At 40.6% G+C, this 18,105-nt stretch overlaps 2 protein-coding genes and 1 long non-coding RNA gene across 17 annotated transcripts in view; 1 reads left to right on the top strand and 2 right to left on the bottom strand.

Annotated features, from left to right (window-relative positions):
• The window catches only part of AIDA (axin interactor, dorsalization associated), a 33,106-nt gene extending 17,663 nt beyond the window's left edge, over positions 1 to 15,443 (top strand). The window contains exons 5-10 of the mRNA XM_025991292.2: positions 2,469 to 2,532; positions 2,743 to 2,849; positions 9,665 to 9,787; positions 11,629 to 11,751; positions 13,404 to 13,521; positions 13,641 to 15,443. Coding sequence (XP_025847077.1) covers positions 2,469 to 2,532; positions 2,743 to 2,849; positions 9,665 to 9,787; positions 11,629 to 11,751; positions 13,404 to 13,521; positions 13,641 to 13,737 — 632 coding nt within the window. The 3' untranslated portion in view covers positions 13,738 to 15,443. The remainder of the gene's footprint in view (positions 1 to 2,468; positions 2,533 to 2,742; positions 2,850 to 9,664; positions 9,788 to 11,628; positions 11,752 to 13,403; positions 13,522 to 13,640) is intronic.
• On the bottom strand, positions 12,119 to 13,450 carry LOC140599081 (uncharacterized). Its single transcript, XR_012001808.1, has 2 exons — positions 13,318 to 13,450; positions 12,119 to 13,212 (listed from the first exon to the last, which is right to left on the bottom strand). It is a non-coding gene; the product is annotated as an uncharacterized lncRNA (long non-coding RNA).
• Positions 15,444 to 17,127: 1,684 nt separating the features above from the next.
• The window catches only part of MIA3 (MIA SH3 domain ER export factor 3), an 80,127-nt gene continuing 79,149 nt past the window's right edge, over positions 17,128 to 18,105 (bottom strand). For all 15 annotated transcript variants that reach the window (XM_072759580.1, XM_072759575.1, XM_072759578.1 and 12 more), the window contains one exon: positions 17,128 to 17,959. In XM_072759580.1, coding sequence (XP_072615681.1) covers positions 17,649 to 17,959 — 311 coding nt within the window. In that variant the 3' untranslated portion in view covers positions 17,128 to 17,648. The remainder of the gene's footprint in view (positions 17,960 to 18,105) is intronic.

The following is an 18,105-nucleotide window of genomic DNA, read 5'->3' as shown; positions in this document are numbered from 1 at the left end:
TACCTGAGAAAAGAAATACTGTTTCATTCTCACATTACAGTAAAAACATATGGTATTCTTAATAACTGATAGAGTATTTGACTTTTTTAATTGATTTTTCATACTTGTAAAGATTTTTCCCCCTTTTACTATCAAAATATCATTTCAGTGCTTTCGTTTCTGATATGAATGCTACATGGGCTTCTTCTTGTCTCCCACTCCCCTGTTCTTAGGATCTAGCACAATACTGGATAAATGATTAATTGGTATTTGAGTTGAATTAATAGTTTATTCACAAGTTTAAAAAAGATGTTTTTATGATTTTAAAAATAATCCTTCTAGGCTTGATAATTTCTTTTTTTTTTTTTTTTAAGATATTTATTCATGATAGACAGAGAGAGGCAGAGACACAGGCAGAGGGAGAAGCAGGCTTCATGCCCGGAGCCTGATGCGGGATTCGATCCTGGGACTCCAGGATCACGCCTTGGGCCAAAGGCAGGCGCCAAACCGCTGAGCCACCCAGGGATCCCTTTTTTTTTATAATTTCTTTTTTTTTTTTTTTTTTTTTTTAAGATTTCCTTCTTAGACGTGAAATACTAGGGTTCTAGTTAGTCAAATAGGGAAAACTCTCGAGAGAATAAATTACCATATATTAATATGAGCTTATACTTCTATGGAACTTTAAATTTCCCATGCAATTTCATATAAATTTAATTCTCTCCACAGGAAGGAAGTGGTATTCGCATTTTAGAATTGGGGAAACTGAGATTCAGAGTAGGTGATGAATGACGTGACAATAGATGTAATTATAAGGCTAAGATCTGATTTCATATCTTGTGCCACTCCCCCTTTGCTTATCAAACTTCAGTTATGTAGTCTGTTTTATTCCTTGAACAAGCCAAACTAGTACTTGCCTCAGAGCCTTTCTTTTTTTTTTTTTTTCTCAGAGCCTTTCTTGTTGCTATAAAGATTTTATTTTCAAGTAATCTGTCCACTCAGTGTGCCTCAAGCTCACAACCCCAAGATCAAGAGTCCCGTGCTCCACCGACTGAGCCAGCCAGGCACCCCTCTACCCTGTTTTTTAATACTTGGAAAGCCCTTGTTCCAATGCTACTTATGGATGTTTCCTCTCATTCCAGGTTATGGCTCACTTGTCTTCTAACAAGTTAGTTTTGAAAGGCCTACCCTGTCCACCTTAGCTGAAGTTGTCCCTCTACTCCACTTAAACCCACTCATCCTGATCCTGTCCTTTGTCACACTAACCACAGTCTAACGCTTCCTGGTTAATCTGTTGGGTTTATTTACTGTCCACTTTTCCTGACTCGAATCTAAGATCCATACATGAGAGCAAGAACCCTCTGTCTTGATGACTGGAACATTGTGAGCGCTCAGTGCACATTTGTTGAGAGAAAGAGAAAGGAAAGATGAGGGTAAGAGCCGGAGGGAGAGAGAGACTAAGAATGAATAAGAAGCGAGACGCAAGTCTCAGACCTTTCTCCCTGAAGGACTCAGTAAGAGTGCATGTATGAGAAGTCTGAAAAACACATCTGACTCCTGTAGGAATAAGTCATAAAATTTCAACCTGTGCTCTGGGATTTCCTACTTGGGGATGACAACATATACACCTGTTTTCTCTGTAAATGACAGCACTCCAAAATTAGGCTGAGGAAGTTGAGTACAAAATAATAGGAACTTTTTTGATTGCTCAGTTAATGCCATTACTTTACCTTCATGTAACTGCAGTTAGTTACTAGAAACCCATAATGCCAGATAAGAGGCACTGAATTATATATGTTTAGTAACCCTGTGAAGTATCCATATTTATAGTAGCTCTCTAAATGTAGGCACAGTTACAGGACATCTCTCTAAGTTTATATGCCAAAATGTAATCATGGACCATACCGTGATACAGACGGTGGTGGGTGCCATGTTATCTGAAGACTTCTCGAGGGTAAATCCCTCTTTGTGAATTTGTCTATGTATGTATATAATAAACTATCATAAATGGCATATAGAAATTATAACCAATTTTAACCAATTTTGCCAGTTTTATGGAGTTGGAGGGAAATCTAATCAGGACATAGTCCAAAATAAGTTCATATACCTCTAATTGGTTATCTTTGATACCAGTCTTTTAATTGAAGTACTCCAGGGAGGAGATCTTTTCTTTCTTTGCTGCCCTGTGTCTCACCTAGGACTTGTACATCTGTTTTGGAGTTTATTTTCCATAAGGCTCTGAGACTCTGGAACTTAATCTCCTTGGAGATCTGACGAAGTCCTGGTGCCTAGAGTATACTTACGGGTATTTTCATTTTGCTAAGATCTTCAATGGACAAATGTATTGTGGCTCTGACTGATGATAAGATTGGGAATTTTTTTAAAGTATTAATATGCATAGTAAAATTGATGAAAAATCAGTATTTCTAATAAAATTTTTAATTTTGATTCATGGAAGAATTTATGTATCTTTCTCTCCATTTTTATTCTAGTCCTAAAGAATATTCTTACATATAATAAAGAGTTCCCATTTGATGTTCAACCTGTCCCTTTAAGGTAAAATAAACATGCCCCAATATTTGTCTTCTTATTTATTATTTTGTACCTAGTTTTCAGATATTTCTGCATTTTTTATGTCAGTATTAGTATTTTTAATATATCAACATTTTTATGTCTACATTTTTTGTATTCATGTCTTTTGACTCTGATGCCTCTCACAGGGTAGTTTTGTAGCTCACTGTTTTTTTTCTGCCATTTTGCATGTAGAAGAATTTTAGCGCCCGGTGAAGAAGAGCATTTGGAATTTGAAGAAGATGAAGAAGAGGGTGGTGCTGGAGCAGGGTCTCCTGATTCCTTTCCTGCTAGAGTTCCTGGTGAGTATCACTTATTAAAAATAGGTATAACTTGGTGTGCCTCGATGGCTCAATTGGTTAAGTATCTGCCTTTGGCTGAGGTCATGATCTCAGGGTCCTGGGATAGAGTCCCACATTGGGAATCAGCTTCTCCCACTCGCTTTGCCTGCCACTCCCTCTGCTTGTGTGCGCACGCACGCTCTCTCTCTCTCTCTGTCAAATAAATAAATGAAATATTTTAATAAAATAAAAATAGGTAAAACTTAATCTAAGTTTAGGGTGTTTAGAATTTATTTTGGTATTTCTACTGGGAAGTAAAACCTCCCTAGAGCCCCTGCTAATCTTAAGCAAATTTTCATAGCCATGTTATTGGCTGGAGCTATTTTATAAAAAGAGTCTGAAAGTATCTTACTGTTTTGGGGTGCACAGGGCCACCCTGAAGTTCAGTGATTTGCTAGGAGGACTCATGGATTCAGCATATAGTTGTATTCACAGCTATGATTTCTTGCCGTGAGTAAAGACAAGAACAAAGTCAGCAAAGGGAAAAGGTGTGCAAGTGAATGAAGTCTGGAAGAAACAAGACACAAGCTTTTTTTTTTTTTTTTTTTTTTTTTTTTTTAAGATTTTATTTAAATCCATGGTAGTGGGATCCCTGGGTGGCGCAGCGGTTTGGCGCCTGCCTTTGGCCCAGGGTGCGATCCTGGAGACCCGGGATCGAATCCCACGTCGGGCTCCTGGTGCATGGAGCCTGCTTCTCCCTCTGCTTGTGTCTCTGCCTCTCTCTCTCTGTGACTATCATAAATAAATTTAAAAATTTAAAAAGAATAAATAAATAAATAAATCCATGGTAGTTAACATAGAATGAATTATTAGTTTCAGATGTAGAATTGAGTGATTCATCAGTTGCATATGACACCCAGTGCTCATAACATTAGATGCCCTGCTTAATGTCCACCACCCAGTAACCCCATGAGGTGCAAGCTTCTGAGCGTCCTCTCCTAGTGGAATCATGTAGGTTGTACTACATGTAAAGTGCTGTATCTGAGGGAAGCTCTTAAGAGACTTAGTGCCCAGAGTTGTTCATAGGGGCTGATCACATAGGCACCCTGTGCTTAGCACTGGCCAGAATTCCAGACTTCCAGCATGAAAGCAGTTATTCAGTGTAAACCATATTGTTTGCACAGTTTACAGATAGTGACCATTCTTATTGGGGCGGGAGATGGTGGGAATGTGCCTGAAATCCAAGGTCCCAAACTCCAGCCCAGGGGTGGCCTTGCCAGCAGGCCTTCTGAGAGTAACAGTCTCAGGCCTGCCACAACAGCTCTTTTCTGTACATTATTGTAAGCACTTCTTTGGTTAATCAAATGTAGTCATTAAAACTAGATCCAAGGGGAGTGGGTACTAAGCAAATGGTTTTTTTCCCCATCTTGTTTTAGGAAAGGAAATAATGTTTGGCAAGCCTTTTTTATTAGCAGAAGGTCTCAACGAGGATCTTCCATTTCTGTAAATGACCTGAGCAGGCACCCTGGATGAGTTTCTTGCCTCTCCGAATCACTGGCTCCCCCTGTCCTGTTCTTATACAGTGCATAGTTTGCATGTCTGGCAAACTAATTCACTTAGGAATGATAGCAATATGCTATAAGATTATCATGCATTTTGAAATAGACCCTGGAAGCGTTACAGTAGCACTAAATATAATTTGTGTGTCATTCAGGTAACTTGCTAATAAAAATAGAGTAATATTCCAGGGTTCTTAATACTTCCTGGGGAGGAGGCATCATGGAGCAGGAACAGCATAGATACTTGGGCTGGAGTCTCGGCTCTGACAATTACTAGTTGAAGGACTTTGCTCTTATTTCCTAAGTTAGTCTGAAGCTCAATTTCTTTCTTTATAAAATGGGAGAATAACAGTGCCTAACTCGTAAGGTTACTGTGAAGACGAAACGTGGCACTGTGGCTAAAGCTGAGTGCTGTCTGCATCCCATGATGAATGTGGCATGACACCTGTTGTTCTGACTGTTCCCCCCTCTTCAGCGGAAGGTAGCAGGACCTGTGCTGGCGGGGTGGCAGGGGGGTTACTGGGCAAGTTATAGGGAGGGAATAGCTAGTGTGAATGTTTCCTTGGTACAAAGGCATTATTTCCAATCTGCTTCACTATGAAGAGTGGTGTATTTTTCTTACTTTTGTCTTATACATGGGAAATTTCAAGTTTGCTGAGCTGCCGAGAGAAATTACTTAGCTGTTTTATTGACTGAATAATTCCCTTTTCAAAACATATTGTAATTGATGTAGCTTCCAGTGCTATAAATTTCAGTCTGATTTGGTGGTTTGCTCACTTGCTATATTTCTAGAGCAAATAAGATCCTTAAAGTGGATGATGTAAACCGTGACACAGAATAAGGTCTTTGTGGGTTTGAGGTTGCTGAGTTGAAAAGAAACTTGTACCATAAATTAAATCCATTTGCCATGTAGGATTAAGTCCGAATTACATAGATTTTTGTATTCTATATAGCAGTGTGATATTTTGATTTTTTTATTTATGATAGTCACACACAGAGAGAGAGAGAGAGGGGGGCAGAGACATAGGCAGAGGGAGAAGCAGCAGGCTCCATGCACCGGGAGCCCAATGTGGGATTCGATCCTGGATCTCCAGGATTGCACCCTGGGCCAAAGGCAGGCACCAAACCGCTGCGCCACCCAGGGATCCCGCAGTGTGATATTTTGTTTCAGAAAGATTACTGATATTTTGATACAGAAAGATTACTGAACCCTTCTCTTCACTGAATTTCTTTTTCCTAAAAGTAAGAAAGAACACATGTAGTTTAACTGTATTTAATAGTACATGAATGTTATTAAAAAGTAATTTGTAGGGGTGCCTGGGTGGCTCAGTCGGTTAAGTATCTGCCTTAAGCTCAGGTCATGATCTCAGGTCCTGGGATCGAGCCCCACGTCGGGTTACCTGCTCAGCAGGGAGTCTGCTGCTCCCTCTCCCTCTGCTCCCTCATTCATGCTCTCCCTCACTCTCCCTCAAATAAATAAATAACATTTTTTTAAAAAAATAGTTTGTAAAAAAAAAATAAAAACTAGTTTGTAAAGTTATACTTAATGAAATCATTATTGAAATAAGAAGATGACATTTAACATTTAATTGTAAAGCAGGAAAAAAATGCTTTTCCTTATTACCCTGAGGGAATTCAATAGGATTTCCATGATGCCTAGGCAGTGTCTGCATTTTGGTGGCAAAAGTTTCTGAGAATTGTGACTTTTTATTTGTCACCACCTTTGTTCTTCTATAATTTATTGAGTTGTAAGTTTATTGTGACTTTTTAAATTTAAAGGCAGATTTACTGAAGTATCATTTACATGTATAAAATTAACACTTTTTAATATGTAGTTGTGTCAGTTTTGACAAATACATAGTTATGTAAACGCTACCACTGTTAGGCTGATGAAGACTGTGGTATTGTATGTGATATGATATGACTCAGAGTAGTTTTTTCCCATTCAAAATTTAAAATGACTTTTAGCCAACCTTTCTTGAGAAAAAGAAAAATTAAAAAAAATCTTAGCTTTCTTGATGCTTTCTCTTTTTAAAAATTAAAAAAACTCCTAAGGCAAACATAATAAATTTCTGTTAAATAACTGTCTTTAGCCAAAATGAGATTTAATTTGTCTAATGGTAGGCTTGAGGGATACGTCAGTGGCTCAGTCAGTTAAGTGTCTGACTTGGGCTCAGATTGTGATCTTGGGGTCCTGGGATCGAGCCCTGCTCAGCAGGGAGTCTGCTTCCCCTCTCCCTCTCATTCTTTTCTCTCTCTCTCTCTGTCTCTTTCAAATAATTAGAATCCTAAAAATAAAAAATAAAGATAGGCCTGGTAGATTTTATTTTAAATAAAGGATATAAATTTTACAACTTATTTACGTCCAGAAAATTTACTGACAGTGTTGAATAGTACAGCTACTAAAATCATAAGCCAAAGCAATATGAATTTAAAAATAGCCCAAGACACAATTTTTTAAGATTTTAAAAAACGGCACCTGGGTGGCTCAGTGGTTGAGTGTCTGCCTTTGGCTCAGGGCATCATCCCCAGGGTCCTAGGATTGAGTCCTGAATCGGGCTCTCCCAGGGAGAGCCTGCTTCTCCCTCTGCCTATATCTCTGCCTCTCTGTATGGCTCTCATGAATAAATAAAATCTTAAAAAAAAAAAAAAGATTTTAAAAAACATTTTCTAATTGAGTGACATGTTCAAGCTCAAATATAGGCTTAGCTGTTTCAAAATTATTATACAAGTGTGATGATTTATCTCTATATAGGCTTAAATATGTGTATATATCTTTATTTTTGAAACTAAAAATAATGAAATTTATCTCTTTAATGTGGAAATAGTTTTAATATTTACTCGGGAAAAACAATCTTTAATAAAAGGAGAATCTACCATTGACTTTGAAAGTTAGATAAGCAGTCCCTTTTGGGGGTTGGGGAGAACAAGTGCTTGCATGGTGGGGATGGGGAAGTGGGTAGGGAGAGAGAGAATCTCAGTCAGACTCCCTGCTGAGTGAGGAGCCCAAGGCAAGGCTTGATCCCACAACCCTGAGATCATGACCTGAGCCAAAATCGTACTTGTAAAAATTGGAGCTTTCCTTTTCAGATCAAGAACAAGGCAAAAGTAAGAGTGCCGACTCTTACCTGTTTTTATTAACATTGTCTGGAAGTCCTAGCCAGTACACTAGGACAAGAAAAATAAAAGATAAAAATCAGAAGAAAATTCTCCTTTTACCTGTAGATGTAATGAGTATATAGTACCTATAAAAGAAACAGATGAGTAGTAATTAGGATTAATAAGAGAGTTTAGCATGAGCATGCACGTTTCTTTGAAAGAACCAATTCTTAAGTATAGATTTTTTAAATCTATAAACAAGCAGTAATTGCTTAGAAAATATTATAACATTTATTATAGTATCATAGAATATCAAATACCTAGTAATAATAACAAAAGAAGTTTAAGACCTTTGTGAAGAAAATAATAAAACTATCAAGAAATTAAGTCTTTAATACATGAAAAGGTGTATTTCAGTTAATGGATTGGAAGAAGCAATTTGTAAAAGATGTGACTATTTCTAAAGTTGATCTGAACTTCACTGCTATTCCAGTAGACTTTTTTAGAAGAACTTGACAGCTGTTTTTATAATTTACATGGAAATGCAACGGGCCAAAAGTAGTTCACTTTCAGAAAGTAATCTCAAGAGGGGAGAATTTGTTTTACCAAATGTCAAGATTTGACAAAATTACAGTGATTAAGACACCTTGTAGTGATACAAGGATAGGAAACAGTCCCGTGAGACAGAACGGAAAGCCCAGAATAGCCCACACTTGATATATGATCAGAGTGCACTGCAGATCAATAGGAGAAGTGATGGTTTGGCTTTTTTTTTTAAAAGATTTTATTTATTTGAGAGAGAGAGAGAGAGGGAGGAAAAGAGGGTGATCAGGAGCCAGGGGGAAGGGCAGAGGGAGAAGCAAACTTCCCACCCAATGGGGCTTTGGCTTGCGATTCTCTCTCCTTCCCCTCTACCCCTCCCACTTGTGTGCGAACTCTTTCTCTAAAATAATAAATCTTTTTAAAGAAATAAGTAGTGCTGGGACAATTGGGTATGCCATGTTGGATAGAATGAGATTGGCTCCTACTATACACCAAGGACAAGTGAATTCAAAGCGGGTTGTGGAATTAAATGCAAATGGAAAAATATAAGGTTCTTACAAGATAAGAAAACATCTCATGGTCTTGGAATAGGACACAGAAAGTGGTGACTGTATGGAATTCAGGGATTAAGAAACTAACATTGAGACTTTATCATAATCAGAAGATGCCACTAACAGAGAAGAGCTTAACATGTAAAACTAAACTTTGGTGTTAGACGCCCAGAACGCACTAGAATATGTATACAGGAATATTTACAGCAGCATTGTTCAGACAATTCTAAAAACTTAGAGAAGCTCACAATGGTAGGGAATGCTCTTGTGTGGTTCTGGGTGATTTTTCCGTCTTAAAAAATTTAATAGATATGTACAAGAGGTTTCAGATACACAGTTGCTGTTCTTGTGTATGCCATTCTCAGCAAGATTAATTTTCCAGAGAAAGATCAGACAATAGGATGCAGAAAGGGTGGGAAGTTATAATTATTTAATTAAATATGTAAACATCAAATTAAGTTATTCCATTAATAACTAAAAGATTTGTTGACTGAATCTGGTATTAAGTTTCTCAAACTTCAGGATAATAGAACAAAAGTCTAAAAAAGCTCTTTGTCAGGACACGTGGGTGACCCAGGGGCTGAGCGTCCGCTTTCAGTCCAGGGTGTGATTCTGGAGACCCAGGATCAAGTCCCATGTCGGGCTCCCTGCATGGAGCCTGCTCCTCCCTCTGCCTGTGTCTCTGCCTCTCTCTCTATGTCTCTCATGAATAAATAAATAAAATCTTTAAAGTAAAATAAAATGTTTCAAAAAATAAAAATGAAAAGCTCCTTGCCTTTATTCTTCCACTTTCTATAGAGATACGAAATATACCTTCTGCCATAGGAGTAAGTATGAAGTATAGGGACAGGAGTACGTAAAGTATGCAGGAATTGGGGCTGCCCGGAGTGCGTCGAATCTATAACAGATTTGGAAGTATTTGTCCAAAAGAATCGCATTGAAGGTTTGGGAGTTCGGGGAACTAGAACCATGCCTGGCTAGTTGCTGAGTCCGTTATGAGCAAGGCTGAATCTTCTCTGCGTTGTCCCAGTACTTGCTGTGCGGGCGCGGGCAGAGCTCACTGTTCTTGTTCTTCTCTCGCCAGGCACTTTACTACCCAGGCTGCCGGCAGAACCAGGGATGACGTCGCTCACTATCAGAATTGAGAAAATCGGTCTGAAGGATGCGGGGCAGTGCATCGATCCCTATATTACAGTTAGTGTAAAGGGTAAATAACTCGTCTACGTTTTCCCTTCTGGCAAATTGTGTGACGTTGTTTCTCACCTGGGACATTGGCGGGTATGGGGTGGGTCTTTGCCTCTGTGACAGTTTATTTGCATTCATCCTACAGTGAGGTAAAATCCCTGGGCGGCCGTCACCATTCCTTCACTGAATATTTCTGAATGATTTTCTAAAAATACTTCATTATTTATAACTTACATGCACATTTGCTTTTGAGGATTTTTTGGTACATTTCCATATTCTTAAAATCCCATCCAGGGTGCTGACTAGACATACACACAGTCTTTAACGCCAGATACTTCCTTCCTGCCACCTTCTCAGGGTGTGTGCTTTTCTCTGCAAAGCCCCATGCTTTCCTCTTCCCGCAGACCTCCCCTTCGGGGCCCTCTGATTCCCGCTGTGGCGCCCTGGACACGGGGCCCCTGCAGGGGTGCATGAGAGCTGGGCCTCTGGTGGAGATGGGGGAAGAGGACAGCCACATCCATAAACCTCATTATCCTGAGCCTAATGCTGGGGAGATTACATAAGCAATGTATTTCCTATGAAGTAAGCAAGGTTGTCCTCAGGATTTGTTTTCTACTGTCCAGTGTGGCATACCATTTATTCCTTGAAAACAACTTTTTGAGTCTTTGGTTTAAAACAGAATCTGCACTGATAAGATTCTTTGGTTGGTGTCAGGCATTTATACGGCACCTTACTGGCAAAGCGCCTGGCGGTCTTTTAAAAATACTTATTAAGTGATTGACAGTGAGGTTGTCATACTCAGAAATTACTGCACCATCAGTCTTCATCTACAGTTTATCCGCACTTTGAGGCAAACCAAAGAAACAGATAAGGACTGAAATTAAACTTTTATCAATCATAGAAACAAATTCAGGCCCCTGGGTTCAGTAGTACCGAATAAAAGAGAAATGAATTCAGATGCAGAGAATTCTAACATAGAGACCCCATGGCCCACAGCAGTTATCGGATAGGCAGTCTGTAAAGGCCTCACTTGGGACTCACTTAGGACTGGACACTGTAAAACAGAATGTAACAAACGATGGATGTGATAGATACTGTGTTACCTTTGCACCCACACTGAACTGAAATGTGTTTTTGTGTAAGTATTTTTAGGGACTGAAATAATGGAATGTACCAAATTGTTTTAAGTTCTCTAAGATAGGAGTCTGTTGAGTAATATATAAACACTCGATCACTAAATAAGTCCATGTTGAATTTGATTAAACTGGAAGATTTCTGGCTGCAGGAAAGTAAAACCATACACCCTACATAGTGTACCATCTGGCGATTATAAATCAGGTTATTTTCTAGCAGATAGAATGTAGGTATTATGTCTAAAATTTACTCCTTTAGAGAAAGGTTTCATTGGCAGCTTTCACGTCCATTGCTTTGGCTCTGACTGAAGTACAGCAGGACGATTCTGATAATGATCAATGAAAGGCCTTTCCATGCCATGCACTTGATCAAGGTTGGAAACGGGTAGGGGCCGCGCTGTGGAATAGTATTCATGTTCCAAATTTTTATTGCAGACAACAGTGTAGTGGCGTAAGGAAGACAAAAGTTCTTTTCCCCTCTTAACTATAAGGATCACGCTTTTTGTTGTCCTTCAAGCTTTCTTTTGCCCCCATACATGGCCGTGCTGCCTCCCCTGGCCCTGAGGCCTCTCCCCTACGCCCCATCCACTATTTCTGTGCCACAAACCTCTGGAAACCAGAAGCTCCCTGGGTAGGTGCTCACAGCAAAAGGAGTGTCTGCTGAGACTCCTCTGTGGTTCATTTGCAGTGTTGGAGTTTATATATTTAAAACTCTTCCTTTCCTCTCTAGATCTGAATGGCATAGATTTAACTCCTGTGCAAGATACTCCTGTGGCTTCAAGAAAAGAAGATACGTACGTTCATTTTAATGTGGACATTGAGCTCCAGAAGCATGTTGAAAAATTAACCAAAGGTTGGTTTGTGACGGTAAACATTGGCTTCTTGTGGCCTGGGTTCTCCTCGTGTGTGTGTGTGTATGTGTGCGCACGTGTGTGCACATGTGTGTGTGCGCCCAGTAACCTCGTATGATGGGCAGAAGCAACTGTCACGTAGTGTTTATTGACTTGAATGAAATACCAATTTTTTTTAATGTGGGAATTAGGAACTGTATGACCTGGTTGTGTAATAAATAATAGTTATGTAATAAATGTTCTTTGATTATAACATTTCATCATCTTGAACAAAACAGAACGAAGCTCGCCTCTTACTGAAGAGTGAAGGGAGGCAGAGGCTCCCTAAGGTGCTCTGGTGGTTAAATCTACAAGAATTGAAAGAACCGGTTTTCCAAGCTGATTTTATTGGGCAGGAAGATACCATAATTTGTACTTGATTGGCAGAAGGATGGGAAAGGACAAAAGCACATTTATGAAAAGGTGAAGTTATGTTTCCAGGTTAGCCAGTTCCTGGGACTAACGCTTCTCCCTGCCGTGTGCCCGGGCAGTGCCGGCATTCTAGGACAGGACTGCAGAATCCCTCCATCACCTGGGATTCAGGTGCACTTGTTGACTTGTCATGCTTTTGCAAGAAGCCTGCACGGGACGCAGAAGTGCCTTTTGAACAGTTGCCACATTCTCTAAAATATTCGACATTTTACTTCTCAGATCTGGCGCCGGGGCCCTGCCACTGAAAGACTTGTCTCTCGGGGCTTCTCTTGGCGCAGTGGCTGCAAGTGTGAGCAACAGCAGGCAACATAGGCAGAGAGAGAAGCAGGCCCCCTGCAGGCAGCCCGATGCGGGACTCGATCCCGGGAAGTCAGACGCTCAACCGCTGAGCCACCCAGGCGTCCCAAATAAAATCTTTTAAAAAAGAAATTAATTGTTCTTGGCTACATTGATGAGGCAACTTACTCTGTTTTAAGCTTCTTTCTGTTGGGAGAGCTTATCTGTTGGGCTTTGGGGAGATAAAAACATCTGAATTTTTCATTGCAGCTTGCTCATTGAGGGAGGAGTGGGATAGGAGTAGGCTTGCTCTTTAGGCCTTTGTCTTCCAGAATGCTGTCTGCACACAAACGCGTAATTCCAAGAAAACCAAAACAGTGCTCTGATCACTATAAAAGGCTTTAGGAAACAGGTAACAGTTTAAAAAAAACCAAACCAGCACATGATGTATGTTCTTTGAACTCCAGAACACCCACAAACATTGAACTTTGGAGCTTTTGTTTCAGAGGGAAGAAGAGTGCTTTAAGCTTGGATATTTTGACGAACTCTTATACCTCTGCTACTTACTGAGCGTCTGCGGGCAGCGTTCGTGCTTCACAAGCACCCTCTGTATTCCTCGTGTGGTGTTGAAGGGGTCCCACCTGTGTGTGAACTTATATGCGTTCTTGAGCCCACCCAGCTTCAGGACGCATTGCTGTGCTTTGTAGGATTGGAGGCTGTGGAGAAATGTCAATGCGTTCAGTTGAGGAGTTTTAGGTGAAACCACAGTCGTGTGGTCAGAGAGACTGACAGAGGTTACTTGGTAAAATTATGCTACTCACTCGGATGCTTCTGGTGATGGCAGAAAATGATGGGCACGCTGAAAATACACCGTCTGTGGCTGATGTGGTTTGTTTTAATTCCGTAGGTGCAGCTATCTTCTTTGAATTCAAACACTACAAGCCTAAAAAAAGGTTCACCAGCACCAAGTGCTTTGCTTTCATGGAGATGGATGAAATTAAAGCCGGGCCGATTGTAATAGAACTGTAAGTGACGCGCACGCGGGCTTCGTGCCAGTTGAGTGGTGACTCGTTCTTAGCGTGTGACTGTAGAATAGGTCCTTTGTCCACTCTGGTAAACCATGACTTTTCTGCTGTGGTTACAGATACAAGAAACCCACTGACTTTAAAAGAAAGAAATTGCAGTTATTGACCAAGAAACCACTTTATCTTCATCTACATCAGACTTTGCACAAGGAATGACCCCGACATGAGTCACCTGGAACGTCTGTGAATCCTCCCACTCAGTAGCGGCCATCCCAGCTCCGCGGAGCACACTCGCCTCCAGCAGGCGGGGGGCAGGCCGCACGGGCGCCAACAGGCCGGAGCGAGCCCGCCCCACTCACAGCCCGGCACGCCACTGACACAGACGACTCCTTTGGATGCGGGCTTGTAGTTTTGAAACGTGTTTTAACTTTTATAGTGTTTGTGCAATTCATAGTCTCTTTTCCTAACTTACAACTGTTCCTGCCCTGCTTCCTGGAACAACACTGCTGTGGGTAGGACGTGCTCGTCTTCAAAATTAATACAGCAATAAGAATGTGCTAGAGTTTACACGTCCGTTCACTTCTGCTCCAGTATGCTTTTTTGGTTTTTTGAGTGAATGCCAAACTTTGAGCTGATGGGGGGAGGATTGTATGAGACTGTGTTGAGAGGAGGAATTAGATCGCGTAGGCTCCCGGGGCAGGTCAGCCCGGAGACGTACGCGGTTCCTCGGAGGTGGCCTAAATTCACCCTGCTCTCATGGTTTTCCTGTTTAGAAATCGTGTGCCTTGGCCAGATCAGTATCCCAGATGGGAGTGTTCCCAGGTCGTAGCTGTGATTTTTCCAGATGACCAGATTGTTTTTCTGAAAGAGCACATTTGTAGTCCTGTTGATTAGCTGTTCTTCCCATCACATTATTTGTTCTGGTAGTGATTCTAGGGGTAACGATGGAACATGTCAGAGTAATTACAGATTTCTAGATGGCTTTGTAACGCCCTCTAAGTCACGTCATCTAAGCTGAGTCAGATGCTAATGAGATAGTGCAGGGTTAACTGCTGTTTTCCTGACAACTGATTGTGAAACCTTAAAGCCTGCATACCTCTTAGGTGGTGAGTATGCAAAAGCTGGAGCTCCTCTAGTTGTTTCTATATAGGTAGATAGGATTGCCATTTATTTCCTCTGTAGATATATTGACTTTCATCCATATGGGAATATGCAGGTCATTAGCTTATTATAATTTGACTATTTACATTACTTTTGACTTAATAGGGCATAAATAAAACTTTCAGAGGACACATGAGGTGGATGGATATGTGATCCGCAGAACATTAGGATGGGGGGGGGGGGGTTGATGCAGACCCACACGTTCAACATTCCCCGTGTTAACGACCACTGCTGGTAGGAAGGCAATGCAGCGTCAGTACTTGGCCTGTTCCTAAATTAGTGTAATAACCCAAGTCCTACTGCTGGATGTGTGCTTTTTAAAGTAAGTAGCCACAGTGAAGTGTTCTGGTCCTTATACTTCAAGAAAGCTGGTCTTTACTTCCGGTTGTCTGTCTGTTCTGTTAGAGATGGATGTTAAAAACTTGGAGCCTGAAAGAATTCACAACCAAATTGAGTCTTGTCTGTCTTAATTAGATTAATTCCAAAAATGATTCAGTCCACAATAGCTCAAGGGGATGAAGAATTTGCCTTAATAAATTACCTTGTTTGTTCACTCAACCCTTAGACTGAGTTGTCAGCCCCCGACTGTCAGCTTCTCAAGGGGCAAGAACCACATTTTCTTCAAGTCCTGTACATGTTCTAAGGTGCTTGGCAGCGCTCTGTACCCTGTGGAGTACTCAGTACCTTCTGTCGGATGTTGCTGACAAGACCTAAAAAAATAATCCCTTAAAGTACCTACTATTAAAATGTAGCAAAACTGATCTGTTGTTGGTCTTTCTCTTCTCATAGACCGTAAGACATGTATGTCAGTGATAATTTGTACGAAGCCGCATCTGCTGTCGTCGACATGTATGGACTACAGTGCCTTTCAGCAGTAGTGAAGCTCGAATGGGATTAGCGTAGCTTTAATTCAGCCCTGAATGGGATGACAAGTGGTTATCTTGAAGCAGTAGACACAATACCGGATACTGTGCTCCCCACAAATTATTTTTTTGTTTTCCAACGGAAAAAAAGCAGCTATTGGACAAGAACTGTAGTAGAAATGCTCTCAGGCTGAAACACTGCTGCTTCATAAAAGATGGTTTTAGCAACCAAGCCCAGACCCCCGATTAGCTGGAGGCCCTGTGAAAGAGCTGTGACGGGAGGGCGCCCCGGGGCCAAAGGAGGCACGGAGAAGCGGCCTCAGGAGAAGCGGCCTCAGGTGACCCTGCTCAGGTGAGCAACACTGGATTTGTTCTACAGCTTACAGACTTTCAGGAACAAGGAGAAACATGACAAACACACACACACACACAAATTCAGAGGCACAGAAGACTAGCTTTGGTTTTAAAATAGAGCTAATTTAACTTTCCTACTTGGTTATTTTTGTTATCAGGTCTATCTATTCATTACTATATAAAATTAGCAATTATACTAACCTCATCATTATTTTGTCCTGAGACTTACCTACTGAAAAATTGTATTTGTGGATTTAACCTTATTTTACATGGTTGAAAATAACCTCTATTAACTATGGAGTGTTCCCTTCAGTTTCCTCTGTTCTTGATATTAAATGGGAAGACCTATGAATTCTCTTCCTGAAGAACTATTTATGTTTTTCTTATGAGTTTTGAAGAGTTGTCTTCTTTCAATGCTCCTTTCCAAAGTGGTATCTTTTAGTAGTTTAGTGTAAAAAAAGACCTTTGTTTCACAGTGAAGCTTTTGCTTTTTATTTTCTAGGGTATTAGAACATTAGATGTTGTAACGGTGACAAGTCATGGTCTAGGTTTCAGCAGTATCATGACACAGAACTTTGGAGAAGGGGACAGTATGCTCTAAGTGGTGAATACTACCAGCCTTTCAGAAATCTGATTAAATCTTAAACATTGTTTTAAAAAAACAGGTCATAATGGGTATAAGGGATGCTTTAAATATGTAATATCAGGCTCAGATTTACTGATTTTTAAATAGAAATGCCAGCATTCAGATACTAATTTTGGAGTAGCACAGACGAGCCTTAGAGAATCCTAAATTGTTCTTTCTTACAGTATTACACTCTTCTGATCTTTTTTGCCTGCTTTTACCTTAAAATACAGAGGCAAGGTATGGGAGAAATAATAGACTACTTTTGGAAAAAGGAATTTCCTGCTTATGGTCACAACATAACATTCTTAGTTTTCTGTTATGCACCCTTCCTTCAAGAATGGTAAAAGCAGTAAGAGCAACAGAAAACCCAAACAGCTCCTGCTACTAATAGAAGCTCATAGCCAGGAAACCATTCTCAGTGGGCAGCTGAAGTCCCCAGAACGCACCTGGGCAGGACAAGGACATGGCTGTGGTGTTCCCAGGTGACTTTAGGCTGACCCTCCTAAGCGTTGAGCAGCAGGGAGCCTGACTTGACGTGGTTTCGGAGGGGCACCAGTCTCATGAGAAAACAGTCCAATGAAGCAACAGACACTCGGGAAATACTAATAACCAAATTTTTATGAACTATTACTACAAAGAACTTCAGCAAGAAGGGAGAGAAAATTTAGTGATCTTTTAGTAAACATTTTTAGCGTAACAGTCTTTGCGACCAGTATTTTAAAAAACCAAGCTAATAAACACCATTGCTCTGTGTTCAACTGGTGTACACTAAAAATAGGACAGTAAATGGAAATACATGTTCTAGCATTTCCACAGGAAATGTTTATATTTTTCATGACATTCTAAATCATTTAGCAGTTACATACGCTACATTAAAACACAGGTATTCTTTATTGCACATTTCAAAGTTGTAAGGAGGCTCTAGCTTATGAGGTGGTTTTTATTCAGGGGGGAAATGATATTTTTCAATTGTTTGGCTCAAAAATGCACACTGCCAGGGCAGCTTAGTTCTAAAAACAAACCTTTTAAAATAAACTTTTGGATTTTGAAGCCAATGAAATCCTTTACTGTAACGAATAGTGCACAGTCCACTTTCTCAGACTACATGTTAGAGGTCAGAGTCACGGGCTCTGTTTTAAAGCCTGTGAACAGTCCTGGCTACTGCCCTGGGAGGCAGGTGGAGGCTCGTCTCTAGAGCCAGAAGGCAGTAAGTCTCTTGCAGCAGGTGGAGGTGGATAATCCTGGGGACCATGGGCAGGGGGTGGTAGTCGGGTACCGGGTATAAAGTACTCTCTTGGGCCAAGAGAGCCTAAAGGTCTAAAAGGTGCATGTCCCGGTAAAAATTCTCGAGGATCAAGAGACAGGTCCCGTTTTCCAGGTGGAATGCCTGGTGCGTATTCTCTTAAGCCTAGTGGTGGACGTAAAGCAGGACCTGGAAAAATAAAAATACATATGAACACAGGTAAATGTAGAGGACTCTAGGTAGGTTAGTCTTAAATTTCTCCTGATGTCAGAGAAGAGGTAAATTTTGTGCTGATGGCCAGCCGGCCAGGAAGCCACACAGGCAGGACTTAAAAC

This window comes from Vulpes vulpes, chromosome 5 (genome assembly GCF_048418805.1).
Source record: "Vulpes vulpes isolate BD-2025 chromosome 5, VulVul3, whole genome shotgun sequence".
Lineage (NCBI taxonomy): Eukaryota > Metazoa > Chordata > Mammalia > Carnivora > Canidae > Vulpes > Vulpes vulpes.
The sequence above is the reverse complement of the archived record's forward strand: the minus strand, read 5'-3'. Positions and strand labels throughout refer to the sequence as shown.